Here is a 22403-nt window from a genome sequence, read left to right as displayed (position 1 = left end):
GCACAGTCAGATCCAATATTTTCTATTCAGGCTATCACAGCTTCAAGGTAACACCAGTCTTAACATATGCAATTTGTCATTACCCCTTAGTAAAAGAGACCACAGAAAATGTACAGAAAATACTCCAGAAACAGTGATGTAACTTCCCTTTTCATCTCACTTTTTATATACATATATATGCCATGCTTACAGTCTGAAAGACAGTATGTTAGAATACATCTTTGAAAGAATCACAGGAATTCCCTACTTTTTTTTTTTTTTTACACTTACCATCCTTTAATTTTCCGGTAAAGATGACGTTTCTTGTATAAGAGAACTTTCACGGGAACCCAAATCAGTAGAGTCATTGAGGCGACATAGGCGATAGAACAGGAAACAATCAGCCAGTAGTATGTTTTCTCATTTACATTTCTTGTCCTTTGATAGGCAGTGGCAAACTGTTCCATAATCACGAGTGTGGGAACGGAGAAGGTGGCAAACTCAAGAAGCTCAAAAATTAGGAGCTTGATGAGCCTTCCAGAAGCCATGCTGAGGGAAAGGCAGTGAGCAGGGAAGGTTCCCGTGCTACCCTCTGCCTGACAGCAGCATATGGACACACAGATACTGAACTACGATCAAGTTCCTTGTCCTCGAATCACTAACCAGCGAATTTATTCTTTTATTGACCCTCATATGGTTCAATGAACTTCTAACTTAACAACCACGGTCTCTTAAAGAAACAGGGCCATTGTGGAAGTGACCATTAAATGTATTTGCACTTCTATAATTATAGGCTAAATGAACTTCTTGCAGCACTGGTAAAAATAAAACTTCCAGGCATAGCGTTTCTTGCTTATTTTGGCACAATACCATTTAAATAACACTTAAGCCTTTAGCATAAAGCTATTGAAATAACATTCAAACTTTCTTAAGTAGAACAATTTGAATAATGTGACTTTCAAATAGGAGGGAGAAGTGAATGTAATCTAATCCCCTATTTTGACATCCAAGTGAATTCAGGCAAAAAGGAGTACTCAAACTGAATTTTCATGTTGCTAAATTACATCTCATTTTTGTTTGCAGTCCTCAGAAAGAGAGTTCAGATTCACGTTGTGAACCTCCCAAGCAGGATCCTTCCTGCTCATTTATTTGCAATTGTGCAGTAATTGCAATAAAACACATACTAATGTTGTTTTTTCTTTTATTGGACAAGAAACAAAAACAGAAATATTAGAAATCTATTATCAGGACTAATACTTTAAGAGCTATCAACATGTAATCCAAAAACTTAGGAAATGTTTAATAGACACATTAGCACCACAAAAACCCTTTCTCCCAAAAAAGAAATCTGGGGAGTTGACACTGTAGCATAGCAGGATAGGTTGCCAGTTCCAATCTAGTTCCCTGCTAATGCACCCAGGAAAGCAACAGAAGACAGCCCAAGTAACTGAACCTCTACCCTGAAAGTTGGAGACTGGATAATGTTTCTGGCTTTGGCTTGACCTAGCCCCAGCCACTGCAGCCACTTACGGAATGAATAAGTGAATGGAAAATCTCGCTCTCTTCTCCCTCTTTTTCTATCTTTCTCTCTCCCTTTATAATCCTACCTTTCAAATAAATAAATAAATCTTTTTTTTAAAAAAAGAAACAGATTTATGAGTGTTCAGCTCAGCAATTAAAATGTTCCCATCCCATATCAGAATGTCTGGGTTTGAGTCTCTGCTCTACTTTTGATTCCAGGTTCCTGGTAATGTGCACCCTGGGACATAGCATATAACAGCTCAAATATTTTGATCTCTGACACTCACAGAACGCTGGACTGTAGTCCCAGCTCCTGGCTTTGGGCTGGTCCAGATCTGACAACTATGGAGCAAGCCAGAAGATGAAAGATCTCTTTCTGCTTAACTTTCAAAGAAAAATAAATTTTCAAGAAACCAAATCTGAATACCTGAACACCCAGAGTGAGAACTTCACTAGGTGTTAGAGTATGGAGATAAATCAATGTCCTGAAAATCTCCCAGTTTGATAGAGGAAACAAATTTATGAACAACAAAAAGAACAACGGTCAAAGTATAAATTAAAGGCTATGCCAACAGAGGAACTTCACCTTCAGACTGTGAGAAGGGGAGGATCAGGGTGCACATGGGGTTTGGTGGTAAGGTAAAAATTCAGACAGCAAACAAAACAGGCAAGGAGGCCACAGTGGCTGATGAGAGTTGGATGTGGTTCTGCAGGGAACATTGGAGGAAATGGTGGGAATCAGTGAGCGTCAAAATATAAATGTCCAATTAAAAATCTGGAGTATGTGAGTGTGTGACAAGCAGTGAACGAGCAGTGGGTTCTGAACCCAGGAGTCATTGGATGATTTGGAAAGCGAGTCAGTGCTGATGTAACGGACAGAAATAGTACCATGAGGAGACAGGGAAGCCAGCAGAGAGACAGAGGAGCAGAGAAACAGAGGAGCGATAAAAGCCTTGGCTAACACTTAAGCGAGCAGGGGTGTTGAGGACACTGTGCCACCAGATCCTGAGTCCACTGCCTTCTACATGCTGCATCTTTCTCTTGCTGTCCCTTTAGCAGAAGACGCCCTGTGCCGTCTGACTCTTCAGATGCATTCTAGCACTCTAATGTCAGTTTAGGATTAATACGCTCTGCTTTCTACTGTAAAGCACTATGTCAGCTGATCTCCTCAACTATATCCAGTTATTTTATTTGAGCTTAAATACGAAATCCACTAAAGTCTGGTAGAAGACCACTCAAATTTTGAGTGACCAGTGCTATGTGGTATATACTTTATGTATGAATAGAAATTAAAACCTGAACTTTGTAAAGAATTGCTTAAGAAAAAGTCTGACTCCAGGGGAGAAAATAGTGTCTTGCACAGGTTTGTAATTTCATTACCCAATTTTTATTGTTCTTTTAGGGAATTAAATAAGTTCTAGCTTTGTATTTCTCATCTGTATCTTCCTTCTGGTTTATAATCTCTCTTCACTTTTACCTCCAAAGACAAAGCCAAGAGCATTAACATTCATGTAATGTGATCTGTGGTTCTCCACCACATGGAATGCGTTAAATTTGAGCAGGAGGAAGGCTGATATCCTCACCTTCTGCCCACAGTGAGTCCAGCTCCACAGGAAGAAGGGATTGTGCTAACATTGTCTGTTGAACAGTAACTGTGTGCAGATCATGTTAGTTAGATCATGTTTACTTATATCATGGTCAGGGAGCAGACACAAATGCAGAGTTAAGACCCACATCCATTGATGGAATATTCTCAACAGGCTAAGGCTGTAAAGGGCTATCCCGCACAAAGTCCTCCAACCTCCATCTGCTAAGACAAACAGGGACTGGGTCCATGGAATTACAAGCAGATTACATATGGTCTGGCATAAAGTGAATAATTCTTAGTCTCAGCATTAGCAATCTGAATTAAGAAATGGAGGTGGATTTGGTGGGCAGAGCTAAGAAGGCCATTATTTTGAGTAAGAATTATAGCAAGCCAAACTATGACAGACAGAAGCACTCTAGGCATAGTACCGATACTCAGCAATTATCTGATGAATGAATGCAACAATGGAAGCTGGTTAGGGAAGAAATATAGGAATTAGTAGAAAGATGAATCTATTTTGGGGAGTGAGAAGATTGGAACAAATCAACAGGCAGAAGCAACATCTCAAGAAAGAAGTCTCTGAATGTGCCTCCAGTGTTTCCTTATAACCAGGTGTGTTTGTTTTTTGTAACAGGAAGAGCTTCAGTGTAATACAAAAGGGTATATGTGTGTGCAGGGATCAAATTTCTACCAGAAACAACATGTAAAAACAGTGAATGATTCAGAGGAGTGAAATCAAAGCAGAGCTAATCAAAGAAGGCTTCTCAAAGGTGAGCTTGAACCTGAATGATCCTTCTATGAACCCAAATCAGTATCTGTAAATTGCTACAGCGATCTTCTCTATGTATTGCAATGGCATTGCCTGTTAAAAATAGTTCTAGAATATTCATTGTAGAGTGCAGAGTTGGGGAGAAAAGGAGGGAGGAGCGGGTGGCAGATGCTGTGTGTAACAATACAACTGGTAGAATCCATTTTTCTTTGGAAAAATTATAGTTGTAGATTGTAATGCAAGGCAAAAAATAGTCAACAAAATGTTCATGGTGCAGTCCCTGGAGGAGGGACCAGATGGGGTGAAAAGAGTCTTCATTTTTTTATTAATACTGCTCTAGTTGAATATTTCACCAGCATACCATTTAGAAAATAACTTCAGTCTGATAGAAATCTATTAAAAAATAATTTCAACTTAATAAAAAAAATTTGTGATCTCTTTTTGGCTTTCCATTTTTTCCTGAAGTTGAAGCAGAATAAACAAATTTCACTTCCACTTATCCTGCTAGCAGTAGTGCTAAAGAGCAAAGATACAGCCAAAACACCAGCAGAAGACAGGAGGAAGCCTCGAGTAACTGTTTCCTGGCTGGGCATTCTGGGTGAAATGGAACTGTGTTTCCCTCTTAGGAAAGGGCTAGAAAGTGTAACTGCCGTCCTCCATCACCCACGTCAGATGCTTTCTCCTCTGTGAAGCCTTGCCTACTTTCTTCTTCCAAAAGAAATTGAACATTTCCTCCTTTAGGTTAAACACCACCTCCCTATATCACTTTTTGAAACATGGGGTTCCCCACAAAAGCATAAGCTCCTAAAAGGAAAGCTACATCTGCTTTCATCATGACTCAGCACATAATAGGATCTTACTCTGTGTTTGGAAAGAATGAACTGTAGGAGGAGTGGGTGGCAGGAGGAATGCAATAATAGCCAATTCCTCTTTAATCTCAAAGGAACACTGGCTTTTATACAAACATCCCAGGAGGTGAAATCCTGTGCAGTCTCCTACAAACTTTCACTCTCTTGCTTTGGCCCAGTTATAACTACCATATCCTTCCATCATGGTCATGGCTCTGCAGAGTCTCCAAAGTAAGAAAAAAGATACCGTCCCTGTGGTTTGCAGTATTTACTCATCTCATGATGCATAGTAGCAAAACACTATAAGCCTTTCCAAGCACTGACAAAGACTTAATACATGTTACTGCTATAATATTTTTCCAACTCTATGTGTCTTTAAAAATGCATACTCTATAATGGATTTGAACCATGAACAGAAGAGGCTACAAAAGACTGTCTGATATTCTGATCCAAGACAGAGCCTTGAATTATTGCAGTCTTTAGTCTTTCTCGGGTATCATTTGCCTGAATCTTACCAACAAATTGGGAGGCGGGACACGGTCCTTCAAGAATAACCTGCTATCTTAGCAAAGAAAAAGAACATCTTTCGGGTGACATTTGGTACTAAGAGGAAATAATGTAGACTCTAACTTGCGGACAAAGACCAGAGGAGAGATCAAGAAGCTTTGAACAGCGACTCCCCTTCAGCTGTGACCTGTTTACTTTAGTTCTGACCCTTTCCCTGCTAAAGGCCTCTGATGAATCTGCATGCCCTTGGACTGGCAGGAACGGGAAGGACAACTTAAGGGACATCTCCATGCCTTGGATTCTTTACTTGGGTTAGCCCAAACACTGCTATGAAGAATCTCAGACACTTCTTTATTCCTGGGCTCAACAACTTCCTGGTAGAAAACAGATTAGTCTTCTGAAGCTGGACTGGGTCTTGCGGTTAGAATTCATTTCCCTGTAGGAGTGTTGATGCAGTGCTTTTTATTTTAGTAAGCAGAAGATATCATTCTCTCCAAGAGAACACCTGTTCTCCACACTTCCAACTGTCACTTCCTTCCTGCAGGCAGGAAGTCAAAAACTGAAAGACTCTAAAATTGTGAGTAAAATCACTTTTAATCTCAAGGTTTGTTCATTGTTTTCAGTGAGTAGGGTCTGTGAAGCAAAATATGTAAACTTCCAGGAATGTTCTGGCATATCTGTGATTTGTTTCCTGTGACAGTTTGGCTATAATGTGCGAAAAGGCAGGATCTGGTTAGAGTGAAGCTGCTGCCAGGATCAGGATGGACAGACACAGCCTGCAGAAGAAGTAAAATTCCACCTCTGGGCCTAATTTACTGATTAGTTATAATTTCTAAAGAGTTGTTAATCCTTACAAACAAGTGTTATAAAATGAATCACATTATATATGCTCCTTTTACCAATGTTATGTACCCAAAGTCTGGACAAAGTAAAATTTCACCTGTCTGGCTATTAAATAAGCAATCTATAAGAGCAAAAGACAACATCATATTCCCTTCTGTAACTTTTATAATTGGTGACTGTATTCCTGAAATTAATAAAATATACAGAATGGTTTAAATTATTAAAAATAATTATGTTCCATGCAAGGTTTGTCTACTATAATTACCCAGGTCTTGTAACAGGAAGAACCAGCACACAAATTGTCTGTAAATAGGAGCTTAGAATGGGAGAAACAATTACAAACAAAAAAGGAATTCCACTCCGTACAATTTTCAAATGTTATGTTTCAAAAGACTTCCACAATCTGAGCTATCAATTCAGTTACTTCAGACTAACAAATTAAGCAAATAACTTTCAATGTAGTACTGTTGTAATTAATTAGTATGAATTTATTCCCAAATTTACCAGGATGCTTAATCCTGAACTTTCAAAATCTTCACTTTCAATGACTTAATGTTTATAGCTCTTCAATTTTTGCTTATTTAAAATAACTTTAAATTAGTTATCAATCCTGCCCATGTTCTCAAAATAATAATAATAATTACCCACTTAATTTTTTTAAAATCTATTTTATTGTATTGTTGTTGACAATCTTTACATAGTTAATTACAGTTAAAGAAACAAAAACAAAAAAAAAAAAAAAGAAAAGAAAAAGAAAAAAAAAAAGGTTCAGGGGGATAGGGAAGTGGGTAATACTAGTAATACTATTATGTCCATATTGTTTCCATCTTGTATCTGAGGTAAAGGGGGATATTGAGGGAGAAGCCCCACCTGGTTTCCCGCCCACCCCGAGTCCCGGATGTGGGGCATGCTCTGAGATATGTGCTCGAGTGGTGTTAATAGTTCTCCGGTTATGAATCGCTGCCAGTTTCGCTCGATGAGGTCGTCCACTGATTGATATGGTCCATTATAAAGTCTCCGTTCGCCCCATATTTCGCTGCCAACAACATACAGCTGAGATGAATGACTGATCTGCTCTGTCTTCTGTCTTTTCTTGATTAGAGTTCTGAGTCCAGCAGTTCGACTGGGGAGATCTCCAGAGAAACTTTGAGGTATTCCCAGACCAGATTCTTGTATGTTCTAGCAAGCACAGGGCCCGGCACAGTCCATCACCCCGATCAGCTGGTGGTTGCAATTGCTGTGTTGGTTCTGTTTTCAGTCCCGAGTTGCACTGGAACCAATGGGTGTTGCAGTCCAGTCTGGTTCGGCCCTTACATCAACCAGTGGGAGCTGCAGCCTAGTTGGGGCGACCCACAATAACCCCCACCAGGCCCGCCCCCTACCCTGGTTTGCCAGTATGTGTAGCAGAAGACCAGTCTGTCCCCCATCCCATTTGGCTCTGGTACTTGTCAATGGGTTTTAAGGCTTAGTTCTATCTAACCAACTCAACCATCCAGCCCTCACGGGTGTTGTTGAGTGCCTCTCTATCTAGCCATCCCAGCCCCCGTCCTAGTTTTCATGCCCTCCCACGGGAATAGTGACCCAAGAAGGGGGAACCCACTTTTTCCCTCTCAGGTCTCTCTGTCCCAGTTTATGCACTCTTTAGGTGGTTCTGTGATTTGACTTGACAGAATTAGTCCCCAGTGCCAGCTTCTGCGGCTATGCCCATACATCCCTCACCCACTCTAATTTATGCTTGCACCAGCCTGGCTTTTCCCTGGTCTAATCCACATGCAGTGCACAGGTGATGTAGCCTTGCTTAGTCTGGTCTGTCTCTATCCCAGCCCACACTCTCCAGTGGGAGTAGCTGTCCAGTGAGGGGACCAGCCCCTTAATCCCCTTGCCAGCTCTGCCCCTCCCTTCCTGGATCTCACGTGTGCTGGTGGGATGCTGCATTCATATACAGTACAGGCAACCACGCCCTGGCATTCCATAATGTGTACTTGTTTTGTCGCGACCAAACCCGGCTCACCCCACACTCTGTTCTGGTGATCGGATTTGCCAGTGGGTGACATGAACTGATTCAGCCTGGTCTGCTCCTGACCCATGCTGAATGTGTGCCAGTGGGAAACTTTCCATGGCCTATTCTGGGCTGTTTCCTATCATGCTTCTTGCGCTAACCTGCAGGGACTGTGTCCTGCCAGAGGAGTTGCCCAGGCTTCTCCATCAGAACCCCTCCCAATGGCAGATTTTGCGCATGCCAGGGGGTCCTTGAGCCAACCCTACCCAGTTCACCTCCTGTCCTAGCAGGAACAGTGGCTTTTCCTGACTGGCTTTCACCCCATTCTGGTTCTTGTTGTTGGATGTTTCAGCCCAGCCATGGCTCGTCCATACCCACATACAGCTCACGCATGGCTCAAGAGGGGATTGAGACCCAGCCTAATCAGTCCCACATCTATCCTCTGGTTCTTCATGACACCAGATGGTGTTAGGATCTGAACTGGCCTGGTGCATCCAATCCCAGCCCACACTAGTGCCTCGGGTGACTACAACTGTTTCCTAGATAGAATGCAGCCCCCATTCCAGCACACGCACCCCTTGGTGGGCACCTCAACCCAGTTAAGGTGTCCCCATGCCTCCCCAACTGGGCCTGTTCCTAGCCGTAGATCATGCGCCTGCCAGTGGTTGCTCTGACTCAGCTTATCTCAGTCCCTCACTTGTCCTGGCCTCTGCCTTAGTCAGTGTGACTTAGCGTCCTTGACTCAACTAGCTACCTAAGCAGCGATTCAGACAACCAATACCCCAGAGCTCCCTGGCCGGGCGGCCAGCGGGCAGAGCCTGGCACCACATGGTGCACTGGTCGCCCTGGGGGAGGCCGAGGACTCGTTCACTGCCTTGCGGCAGTGTCTTTGGCGTGAGCCCCCAGCATTGGGTCCGACCCAGCAGGGGCACCCCCCACAGCTGCCACACTGTGAGGAGCGGCACTTGCCCCTGAATCCCAAGGCCCGACTACCCACTTAATTTTATCAATGTGAATAAAATTATTAAATTTCCAAGTGATTTGCCTCAATGCATTACTCTCTAACTCCACTAGGTGGTGCAAATATGGTTTATTTGTGCAGGTTTTGAGCTGACAGTGCGGATTTGGCATCTTTTAACTTAAATTCCCCATTTAAAAAAAATTAGGATATAAATGGATACAAGATACATATATAATCATGTGCCACATCAGGGTGCTCCAGTGAAAAATGAACTATATACCTGATGGTGGTCCCATAAGCCAACAATGATACTGCCACATCCCTAACCCCTGGTGGCCACACAGCAGCAGTGCAAGGCATCACTCAGGTGTGGTGGTAACACTGCTGTTAACAAACCTGTTTAGACACCCATATACCATTGTATTACAGGTGCTACAATACCCGGAGCAATAGGCTGTAACACAGAGCCTAGAAACATAGTAGGCTATACCACTGAAGTTTAAACATGTGCTACAACATTTACACAAGGACAAATCACTTAATGATGCCTTTCTCAAAAGATATTCCCAGGTGTCCCAAGATTGTTCTTACAATCTGCAAATATGGCCAATTTAGTTTTATAAACATTTCATGAGGTAAATCAAAAGCTTCTCCTCATCAAAAGTTGCCCCCTCCTGTAGCGGCTTCCTAGCTTTAACCATTTAGAATCAAACAGAAGGAACTTCCTTTGTCTTGCTGGCTCAGGTAAGCTGGGTTCCTTCTGATCATTATTTCTTAATTGATCTGCTTCAAAGTTCACTTTGATTAGGTGGCACTTGGCATGAGAGGGACTCCATCATGGTTCAGTCTGCACTGTTGAGTCCCAGAGCAACAGCCTTATCTAAAAGAATGGCTTCCCACAAACTTAGTTTAACAGAAATTTTGCTGAATTCTTTGAAATTATTATTATTATACTATTACTATTTTTGGAAGGCATCGAAACAAAGAGCTTCCATCTACTGGTTCACTTCCCACATGCCCGAAACAGCCAGGGCTGCTCCAAGATCAGGCCAGAAGCTGGAAACTTCATCTGGGTCTCACACAGGGGAGGCAGGAACCCATCTATTTAAATCATCAAATGATGCCTCTCACTGTGTGTCTGATCAGGAAACCTGAATCAGGAGACAGACCCAGCTCCTGAATCCAGGCACAGAGCAGGTGGGCACCCTAACCAGCAGCTTTACTGCTGTGCTAAACGCTGCCCCTTAGACTGGATTTTAAGGTCTTCGCTTTTTAAAAATAAATAAATAAATAAAAACATTGAAAGGACTGAAGCCAATATCTGTCTGGTTGGGAACGATTTTAGTTCTTATCTCTTCTTAAACTATTGAATATATTACTAAATGATAATCTTGCACTGCAGTTTCAAACATATTAAATAAACAAATTAAGTAAAACACAGTGACAATTTCCTCGGGAGACCCTCTGGCCTCGGGAGGAGTCACAGGACAGTCATATTCACGGCTATGACTGATTACCCCTAGAGGACTTGGCGCACACCTGCTGGGCAGTGACAGAAGGTGCACAGAGTGAAGTGCAGGGCACAGAGGCACAGGTCAAGTACCCTCTCCCAGCTAGACACCTGAGCAACGGACATGGTTAGCTCTCCTGTAACAAGCAGTGACAACACAGGAAGCGTTGCCCAGCAGGAAAGCTCACTGGAGATAAGTTCCCAGGGGGATTTAAATGGGCATTGATTTCATTCCAATTCTTTGGAATGTTCCAAAATCCTAATCCCTGAGAAGGAAAACAGAGGTTCAACATAAACCACTTAAGTCCAGCAAGCTATATTTGTCAATTTGGGGAACAATGGAAACCCCAAGCCCAGGTTCCCAGATGGCAGCCAAGGGTCAACTCAGCAGTAAGTCTCTCAAAACACTATGGATGATGTCTTAACTTTTTTGTTGAATTACTCATTGTGAGGTCCCACTCAGACTCACATACTAAACTCTGTCTTCATCTGTATGTTATTGTTAAATTGAGACACTCAGAATTTAAGAAATGAGAAATACACACAAAGAATTAAGGTTATATTTTTACAACTGTTGACATGCATGTTTTCAAAATCCATCTTGCCAATTTTTTGTTCTTGTATTTCTTAAGTGTAGACAAACCAAGTGTGTGTACATAGCTAGCTAATCATATTAAGCACAGAAGTAAAATGTTATGGCTTAAATTACCACCACAGATATGCTTGATTTCTGTTTTTAATACTTACCTAGGATCTGACATAATCTCAGTGACTTTCCTCTATAATAATATCATGACTTTGAGCTTGTATCACAGCACCAATATTAAATTGCTGATAGACTGATTCAGACTGGTAATAAATCCATTAGCTTCAATAATTAAGAATGCTAAATGACCGAACAATGCTAATTGCTAGCAGGATCCAGGTTTGTTGATAGTAAAAAACATTTTGAAAAGATTTTGGCCAACTCTGAAATAAGTACCTGGTTCACCATGGTGCAGTAAGAATGACCTGCTGTGACAGGACCCCAAATCACACTGTTAACCTGGAAAAAAAAGAGAGGGACACATCAGTCAACATATCACCGGTCTGCTTTTATCTTTCCTGGAAGAAGCCAAGCACTATAAAATATGGGATCCTACCAGCATGGTTTCTTAACAGAAAGCATTTTGAAGAACATATGGACTTATAGGTAATCACACAAATTCTTTGGTTTTTGGTTTATATATATCATATGTATATGATCAGGAATAAAACTTGTTCATCTTCACAGGTCCTATAAACACAAGAAGCTCCACCAGTAGGTGGAACAAGATCAGGGCAACTCGAGCTCTAGGTGGGGAGATTTAAACTGACTCCACAGGACAGATGTTCAAGGGCTGGCTACACAGATGAATTTTAAGGTATTTTTGAAACACCAGAAATTGTGTGTAAAACTTTGGGCAAGATCACTGTAAGACAGTCCATAGCTTTATTCAACTTTCTAAAGGGGAAAATATGTGTGAAGCCTTAGGCCAAATGGGTTATCTTAGTTAAATAGGAGAAGGTCGTGTCATATATATCATATAGAATTCTGCTAGAATATCTTCTTAATAGTTCTTCTATTTTGAGGAACAGATAGGCTTAAAACAAATCACAGAATCACTGCTTTCCAAACTAGTGTGATGGAAGGATTACTCGAAGTACCTGTTAAAGTGAAACTTTCCACTCCTCTTCCAGATCAATTAAACCATAATCTCCATGCACATGAACTGGCAATTTGTACCTTATCAACACCAACATAGTTTGGGGAATGGGATACTTTAGCATCTTCAGAATCCATGCCAGGTTAGATATTTTAGAATGATTTTTATGGATTTGAGTCTATGGATAAAGATTTGTAGTACTTCTCTAGTCTTGAGGTTTCACAAGAAAAATGATATTTTAGGAAGTCACTTTTAAAGCTGCCAGAAAATAAAACTCTGAAGTTATCTGTATATAAATTATCTCTAAAAAAATCATTATTTAAAAAATATATACGTGATAACGCATTCTTTAAGTCTGTTACGGCAAGTTAAGCATGAAAGCAACAGCTAACTCTAGTACAATATATTAGAAAAGCATCAGCTGTGTGATCTATAACTCATTCTTCAGACGGAACAATGATATATTAGTTACTGTTCCTATGATTGTTGGCACAATCCAGAGGCCTCACATATTATACAAATAAGTTATGTAGTATCAGAACTTCCTAAATATACTATAAGAACAAAAAAATCACGAACTGACTGCCTTATAAGTCCTTTCCCAAATCATCTGTTAAATGTCTATTACACATTTTTCAAGATTCAATCTCAGCAGCACCACCTATTGATAAATTCAGTAATTTAAATTCAGAAAGTCTTAGCAATTTAGATATTAAATAACTAGAACATATCTACAACATGTTTGGCTTTTACAAAATAATATGTGTAACTGCTAGAAGAAAAATGTAATATTTTAGCGTTTTTCAGGGAAGCAAATCGAGTTGCATTAAATGGCAGTGCATGCTTCAATCCCAAATACCCCTGGCATACTGTCTCATTTCCACGTGCTAGCTCCTCCTTATTCTTCATTCCAGTGGGTTAGCCAGTTGAAGGACTGACAGGAGACTGGAGAGTAGCAGAAGCTGGGACATGCATCACACTTGTCCCAGCTCTGTCAGTCTGTCCCACCTCCACAGTCCACTGGCTCTACACATTTGCTGCTTGATACTTTCCCTGATTGGCTTAGGGGTGGTGACAGTGGAGTCACGAATGTCCCGCCTGTTCCCCTCATCTTCGCTAATTCTTTTAGGAAAGCCTTTGGCTGAATCTACTGAGTGTAATTCCCTGAAGGCTCTGGCTGACAGAGAGCCCGGTGGAGACTTAGCTTGTGTGCTGTGAAATGAAACTGATCCTTCATTCAACACCTACTATGTAAATGATTTGGAAAGATCTTGCCTTTGTTTATTGGTAGATACAAAAATGAAAACACTCCATCAATATTCTGAAGAAATATTAACATACATATGGTGACTTGGGATACAAGAAACTTTTTAAAGAAAAATGATGCAGTGTAATCTTTTAATTTCTAAACCCATTTTTTCTTAATTTTTCATATTAGAAAGGCAGGCATCTGGACAAATTATGTTTCCATAGCTACCGTCAGAGTCTGATCTCATTTACCACCATCAGATCAGAATCCTAGGGTTTATATAAACAATCAAAAATAAGCCAGTTAAAAACCTGGAACCAGATCAGGGATTTAGCCTAGCCAGGAAGGTGTCCATGTCCTACACTGGAGTACCTGAGATGTGGTTCCAGTCTCCTGCTAAGGTAGAGTCTGGGAGGCCACAGGTCCTGCAGTCATGTGTGGGAAGCCTGGATTGCATCCCTCCTAGTCACAGCCTGAGGTTAGTTCTTTCTATGGTGGACATATGGGGAGGTAGTCAGAGGGTGGGAGTTGTCTCTCAAAAAGAAGAGCCCTCCCACCACCACCGAAACAAACCAACCAACACTGGAACCAAATGCCTTACACTTCTGCATTCTAATAAAGTGTTTTCACATACCTTGGAATCTTTCTGTGGGACACACATGAGTACAGGCACACACAGAATACAAAATTCTACATGAATGCCAAGACTCTGGAAAGCAGCCTCATATTTCCAAATGGCCTTTCTGAAGAGTGACTCGAAAATGAGCTGCAAGAGTGATACGACTCCGTCATTTTAGGCTTGGCGCCATTTTAAATATCTGCTTCTCCGAGGTCCCGATTTTCTTAAGGTTCAAGCCCTTTTAGTTTCAAATGTTGTCCTCTGCCTATCTGCTGTAACTCCATAACCCTGTTCCCACCAATCCGTGGTAACCTCACAGCACCATACCTGACCAATCCACCAATCCCTTGCAGCCCCTCCCCCTACTACCTACCTACCACCACATTTACCAATTCCTTGCGGCTCTGACGATCATATCCACCAATCCCTCGTGGCCCCATGTTCCAAATGCCTGGCCATAAAAGCATGCTCCTGCCTGCATGCCCTCTCTGGACTACTCTCTCACTCTCTTCCTTTGGAGCCCTCTCCTGTCACTATGGCATGAGACCTCTCTCCGTTCTTTTCTGCTTTCTTGCCCCTCCCTGTGGTGGCCTCTGCCACTGGAATAAAGACCTCCTGTGTGACTCACTGCCTCTGGCGTTTTGGGGTAATGGCAAAAGTTCCTAACAGCTTTCTCAGCTTGGTCTTTGCACACAACAATCAACCAATTGTTTAGGACACGATGGGAGGCAGCAGAGTATGGTGCTTACGTGTACATATTTTACCTAGGTTTGAGACTTAGTATGCCACATTCCAGCTGGACAATCTTGGGCTAATTTACTCTCTCTGCCATAGTCTCCTCACCCATAAAATGAGCAGATTTATATTGATGGAGCAAGGACAAAAGCCTTAGATCTATTTTTGCCCCTTGCGTGTGGGGCTTCTGAGCAGATCCTATTCTAAAGCACCTTGTCCGATTTTCTCCTTTTCTGCACAAGCAGACAACCCTGCCCATGGCCTCAAACCTATGAGACCACTTTTTTGCCCACCTACCCCCATCTATAAAAACCCAGTACCTATGAGGGAGGGGGTGCCCTCTGTTTTCTCTAATGATTCCCTCTCAGGGACATGTATTAGACTGGCAATGTCTGATCTGACCATGGGGATCCTCTTCATTCCAGGAGAACATCCATTTACAGGAGTTCCTCCCAGGGAGATGTCCCAGAGCAAGCTGAGTCCCACAACTCCTAGCCTTATTCTGTCTGCTCCATGCAAAATAGTTTCTATTCTTCCTGACTCCCCTCTGGAGGCCTGCCTCAGTGGTCTACTTTAGCTATGACCTGGAGAAAAAGCATCAAGCCAGACAGTAGGAGCAATGCAGAGACAGGAGGCAGGTCAATTAATAGCTGCTATGCACAGTGTTATGTCTTAAAGGAGACCTATCAAGGCCAGTCTGCCAGTCAATAGCACCTGTTTTCAGTATGGGAAGTCAAGAAATTGTGGAAACAGCTGTCGTAACAGAAGCCAGCCTCTGAAGAGTCTTGCCAGCTCTGCCAAGAGCTGGGCCACCAGAAAGGGAACTGCCGTGGGATTAAGGAACTCCTGGGTCAGAGACACAGGCCCTGTTGTCCTTCCTGAAGCTAAAAAAGCTCCTCATTTTGCCCAGCTCCCACAGTAACCACTGCTATTGAGAGGAGTCAACATTGTAGGCCAATTGTAAATTTCCTTTTAGAAATGCCCACCTATCCTATGATCACCTTCTATTCAGGCCAGCTCTCCTCCCAGGCCAGCCAGCCAATGAGTCAGTAAGGTGTCCTCCCTAAAAAGGTTTACACCTCCCTTGAAACATCTCTTCCAGTGTGTATAGGCAAACCTAAGCCTCACATCTACCTGACAAGGCCCTGACACCCACCTAATTATTATCACAAACATCCTATCAGTTACTACTTGTTTCTCAATGGGAAAACTTCCTCCTGGTTTAGATATCGTTATTCCTACGTCCCCTAGTAATGACTTTGTCCTTTGTTTTGGGCCCAGTGTATTTAATCTGCTTGTTAGCTCTCTCCTCCAGGCTTAAGGCCATGCACATGACACCATGCATACATCTGTGAGCAGGCACAATGGCCCATCAACCTTCTGCTGAATTGTCTTAACTATGGGTCCCTGTTTCATCCCTACTGAGCTTGAAGAACCCTAATAGGTTAGAGTTAGGCTCCTTAAACACTGACAGCAACAACATATTCTACAAGCAGAGGGAAGGAATAAGAGAACCCAGGAGGGCCCGGCGGCGTGGCCTAGTGGCTAAAGTCCTCGCCTTGAACGCCCCGGGATCCCATATGGGCTTCGGTTCTAATCCCGGCAGCTCCACTTCCCTTCCAGCTCCCTGCTTGTGACCTGGGAAAGCAGTCGAGGACGGCCCAATCCATTGGGACCCTGCACCCACGTGGGAGACCCGGAGGAGGTTCCAGGTTCCCGGCATCGGATCGGTGCGCATCGGCACGTTGCGGCTCACTTGGGGAGTGAAACATCGGACGGAAGATCTTCCTCTCTGTCTCTCCTCCTCTGTGTATATCTGGCTGTAATAAAATGAATAAATCTTTAAAAAAAAAACAATAAAAAATTTAGCTAAGGTTTACTAAATATTAACTCCAGGAAATTACAGCATCTCTAATCTTTCAAAATACAAGCAGGAAAACTTAAGACAAATATACTTTATTCTCAGGCATGTAACTGAAAACATTAAAGTTGATTTTTAGAAAATCAATCTTGGACTTAATGGCTGTTATTTACATTGATACTTTGTAACAAACAGTACACTGATTTTTTTAAAAATTTATTTATATATTTATTTAAAAGAGTTACAGAGAGGCAAGCAGAGATCTTCCACCTACTCCATTTACACCACAAGTGGTCACAATGACAAGGGTAGAGACATAGTCAATCCAGGAATTTCTTCAGGGTCTGTCAGGTGAGTGGTAGTTGTCCAAGCCTATGGGCAAACTTCCGTTGCTTTTCCCAGCCCATTAGAAACCTAGATTGGAAATGAATTAGCCAAGGTACAAACTGATAGCACTCACATGAATTGCTGGTGTTATAGATGGCAGCTATACATACAGACTCCAAAAAAAAAAAATCCACTGTTGATTTTCCACCTTATTCAACAGAAAAAGTCACTCTCAGCCATTACCAAAGATAGAAATGACTTGGTTCTACAGTATTCTATTAAGCAAAAATAGATCAAGACTGATTAAAGTAGTACATTGCCTGCATCATCATCAGGCTGGGTGACTTGGTAGAGCTATTTTCAGATATCTGAGGACTCTCCATACTATCTTCTATAATGGTTGCACCAGCTTGCATTCCCACTGTTTAGTGTTCCTCTCCCATATGTCCTCACCAGCATTGTCTTCTGATTCTTATGAAATATCACTGTGGTTTTTATTTGCATTTTTCTGATGGCCAGTAAACCTGGACTGCTTGTTGCGTTTCGTAAACTCTAGACCTTGGGTATTAATCCTCTACCAGTTGCTTAAAATGGAAGTATTTCCTACCATTCTGTTGGCTGTCTCTTCACCTTGCAGGTTTCCTCTGGTGCAGAAGCTTCCGAGCATGATAGAATTCAATTTGTTTTTCCTTGTTATCTGGTGCTTCTGGAGTCTTTTCCAAAAAGTCTGCCTACACCTTTGTCTTCTGCAGTGCCAACATTATTTTCCTCTAGTAATTTCATGGCATTAGGTTGTACAGCAAGATCCTTGATCCATTTAGGGCTGATTTTTTTAAAAAGTGAAAGATAGGGGCCTTATTTCATACTATGTAATAGAATTTTCCCAGCACCAACTGTTGAAGAGACTGTCCCAACTCCAAGGATGGATTTCAGTTCATCTGTCAAATATTACTGGCATCATTTTCTCTAGATCTGAGAAGAATGTCATTGGTATTTTGATTGGGATCCCATTAAATCTGCAAATTACTCTAAATAGTATGGATATTTTCATATTCCTGCTACCAATTCATGAAAATAAAAGGCTTTTCCATATTTTGATATCTTCTTATAATTTCCACTGTAGAGCTCCTGCACATCCTTGGTTAAGTTTATTCCATGGCATTTAATCTTTTTCCCCAGCTTTCGTGAATGGGACTGAACTTAAAAGTTCCCAGAATTGTGTATACAAAGGCTATTGATTTCCGTGTGCTGACTTTATATATATCCTGTATCTTAACTCTTACAGGTTCCAATATTCTTACTCAAGTTCTTTGATTCACCTAGAGGATTATGTTAGCTATGAAGAGGGATAGCTTCACTTTTCCCTTTCCAATTTGCATTCTTTTGATTTCTTTTTCTTGCCTAATGGCTCTGGGTAGATTTTCCAGGACAATATTGAATAGCAGTGGTGAGAATGAGCATCCTCATCTGGCTCAAGATCTTGGTGGAAATGCCTCCAACTTTTCCCCATTCAATATAATATCATTTATGGGTATGTCACGAATTGTGTTTAGAAATGACCGTTCTATACCCAATTTGTTTACATTTTTTATTTTATCATGAAAGTTGTATTTTACAAAAAAAACCGTATGCTTTTTATCCTTCAGCCTGCTAATGTAGTGCATCACATTTGTTGATTTGCTTATGTTGAACCATCCCTAAAAACTAGGAAAAATCCCACTTGGTCTTCATGAATGATGGTTCTCAACCATTGCTAGATTCAATTAGCTAGTACTTTGTTGAGGATTTTTACATCTGTGTTTATCAGAGATGGTGACCCGTAATTCTTTCTCTGTATGTCTTTTTTTTTTTCCAGTTTTCAAATTAAGGTAATACTGACCTCATAGAAGGAATTTATGATTCCCTCCCTTTCAAATGCTTTTAAATAGTTTGAGAGTTGAAATTAGTTCTTGAAAAACTTGGTAGAACTGAGCAGTGAAACCATCTGGAGCTGGGCTTTTCATTGTTGGGAGGGTCAACACAATTCATTCAATCTCCATCTTGGCAGCTAGTTGCTGTCACCTTGACTCAATTTAGTTAGACTGTATGTGTCCAGAAATCAATCTATTTTCTCAAATTTTTAATGTGTTGGCATAAAGCTCTTTGTAGCAACTCCTGATCACTGTTCATATATCTGAAGCCTCTGTTCTTAAATTTCCCTTTTCATCTGATTTTATTTATATGGATCTTCTTTTTGGTTAGTTGCACAATGATCTACCAATTTCGTTCAGTTTTCAAAAGCAAAGTCTTAACTTCACATTTGTATTGTTATGTACATTTACTTTTAGGCATCTGGGAAAACACCTGATGATTTTCTTCTCTGATGGGTTTTCTTCTTTATATTATGCCTCTATGGCTTGGGGAAGTGACTACTCCTTCAGGGGAAGCAGAGAGTAGTATTCAGATTAAGGCCACAGTACTGCAGCCAGGACTCAAGGCTGGGGTTTGTGTCCAGGGTAACATCAAGATTGGGCATGTTTGATCTCCTTCTCTGTGGAGAAAAGAGAGCAATCATGACATTCAGTATAACCACTAACTCACCTCCTGTCTGACAGTGAACGCCCTGGGTTAGCCCACAGTTGACATATTCACACCAGCACGTAAACTATGTGGAAGCACTCTGTTCTGTCCATGTGAGCACAAAACTGTGCTGTCATATACTTTAGGCAATCTGAGATCTCTTAGCTTTTCATGTCAAACACACTGAATGCCCAGAGACACAGCCATGTGCCACACCCCATCGTGCAGTCCCAGAACTCCCTGACAGTCTATGTGCTCATACTCCAACAGGAACTTAGGATCCACTGAGCACCATGAGCTACCTCGCCTATAGGGGCAGAAGCAAGCTGTGAGTGCTCTACCTTGGAAATTTGTGCCTCTGAGTCTGAAGAAGTGCGAGCGCGTGTATGCCTGCATCTCAATGGATGTGCAGACTCAGACTCTTTGGGGAGTACCTACCTGTCTGTCTCTTAAAATCCCCTAGTTATGGGCCCGCCACAACAGCCTAATGGCTAAATCCTTGCCTTGTATGCACCGGGATCCCATAGGGGCGCTGCTTCATATCCCAGCTGCTCCGCTTCCAATCCAGCTCCCTCCCTGTGGCCTGGGAAAGCAGTATAGGATGGCCCAGAGACTTGGGATCCTGCATCCACATGGGAAACACAGAGGTTCCTGGCTTCAGATTGGCTGAGCTTGTCACTGTACCTGCCTGGGGAGTGAACCAGCAGTTGGCAGATCTTTCTATGTCTCCTTCCCCTCTGGAAATCTGATTTTTCCAAAACAAATCTTAAAAAAAATTCCCTAGTCATGTCAAAGTGCTTATGCTGGCAAGTGATAAAGCCAGTGAATACCTTCACTGACCATTAGATGGCATTAACCACTAGTAGGCCCAGTTCTGCTAATGGTTGGTAGAGGGTTGGGGACCCTGCACCCTCCCACATGGAAAACCCAGAAAAAGCTCCTGGCTTTTAATCAGCTCAGCTCCAGCTGTTGCAGCCATTTGGGGAACGAACCAAGAATGAAAAATTTTTATTTCAGTAAATATGATCTGCCTATACAACAAAAATAAGTAGACTTTAAAAAAAAAAACAGTGTTTACTCCTCCTTGATCTGGGTGGCTCAGGTCAGGGCACAAGGGAAAAAGATGTAACCCTCCCCATACATTCTAGCAATAGTCCATACTTGTCTGCTAGATCCTACACTAGAAAATACTGCCACTCTGGTCACAACAGCCTATTTCCACCTGACTCCTCCAGTCCCAGTTCACAGGAGCCATCAGTGGTGGCCACAGTAGAACTGCTGTGTTCATGTGGCTCCACTGTCTCTCTACATTGTTCAGCGTCTCTGGTGTAGGATTTGCTCGAATTTTGCTTTAGAAATGTGCTCCATCAGCTTCCCCTGGTCAAAATCCACAAGTATGTTCCCTATTCTGCCAACTTGGAATCCACTTTCCTTTTCTAACCTACAGTGTGTCATTTCAGTGTCATGACATGCTTAAGAACAGAGTTCTTCAATGCCTAGATGAGATTTACTTAGAGAAATGAGTTTACTTACATGACGCTTCTTTGACACATATCAAGTGAATTTACCTGTATCTTTTATTGCAACTTCACTTTGGCAAGTCTTATCATGTGCTTCACTGTATTTTATTTAATGTCATATATTTACATTGAAATATTGTCTCTTCAGAAGAACAAAGTCCAAAACAATAATTCAGATCTTTCCCTCTAAGTGTGTGTGTGTGTGTGTGTGTGTGTGCACGCACACCTATTTAAAATTCTGGTAGTACACATATTGTGAACATGAGTATGTTTCAGACCTGACTGTGGTTATATACTAGCTTCTTTTCAATTTGTAACCAATTAAAGGAAAAAAAAATTAAAAACAGAACTTTCAAAAAGAGCACACAAAAAAAAGTCAGCATGATGGCATAGCAGGCTGATCTTCCAAATCTGGCACTGACAACTCCTTATGAGGGCCAGTTTGTCTCCTGGTTGCTCCACTTCCCATACAGCTCCTTGCTTGTGACCTGGAAAAGCAGTGGAGAATGGCTCAAGTCTTGAGCCCCTGCACTTATGTGGGAGACCTGGAATAAACTCCTGGCTTCTTGTTTCAGATCAGCTCAGCACCAGCTACTGTAGTTAGCCATCTGGAGAGTGAGACAGTGGATGGAAATACTTTCTCTCTGTATCTTGTCTGTGTAAATTTGCCTTTCAAACAAAAATAAATCCAAAAAATGATTTATCTCTTCAATTAATTCAGTATCTTAAAGTGGTAATAAGAAATCTTTTAGAATATGCCAACATGTATGCATATATAAATACAGCCTTTTGATTGCATTTCTAAAATTAAATAGAGAACATTAAGAGTGAGCTGGTTGTATGAACAAACCTGAGAAAAGGTGACTTAGTTTGAATGTGGGAAAGGAATTATTCATTTTTGATGAATTTCACACTTACTCAAACACAATTCAAGAACACAAAAACTACTGAGTTATAGTAGCTCAATGGTCTGTGTACAGTCTACCATACATTATGTAACAACCACTTTAAATTAATAATATCCATTTATATGTGCACCTCATATAGACTATTTCTAACCACAGTCATGTTTCTGACCTTAATTCTTTAAGGAGTAATAACAGTCAGTCTAACAAAAAGATATTAAATTAAAGAATACTATAAAGAAACACAAATATAAACCCAGAATACAAGACACTGTGAGACACCTGGCACAGATGATAAAAAAGGCAATACCAGGAGGAAAATATTCCAACAAGAATAATCCACATGAACAGATTAACAGCGTGGCACAAATTTCTAGAATGGATCTTGGATTTTTAAAAAAAGTTAGATATAATCAAC

General features: G+C 41.4%; 1 protein-coding gene across 1 annotated transcript in view; it reads right to left on the bottom strand.

Moving 5' to 3' along the window:
* The window catches only part of TMEM236 (transmembrane protein 236), a 46844-nt gene extending 45867 nt beyond the window's left edge, over positions 1–977 (bottom strand). The window contains exon 1 of the mRNA XM_058669300.1: positions 271–977. Coding sequence (XP_058525283.1) covers positions 271–527 — 257 coding nt within the window. The 5' untranslated portion in view covers positions 528–977. The remainder of the gene's footprint in view (positions 1–270) is intronic.
* Between the last annotated feature and the right edge of the window lie 21426 nt (positions 978–22403).

This window comes from Ochotona princeps, chromosome 10 (assembly GCF_030435755.1).
Source record: "Ochotona princeps isolate mOchPri1 chromosome 10, mOchPri1.hap1, whole genome shotgun sequence".
In the NCBI taxonomy this organism is placed as follows: domain Eukaryota; kingdom Metazoa; phylum Chordata; class Mammalia; order Lagomorpha; family Ochotonidae; genus Ochotona; species Ochotona princeps.
Note: the sequence above shows the minus strand (reverse complement) of the source record. Positions and strands in the feature narration are given on the sequence as shown.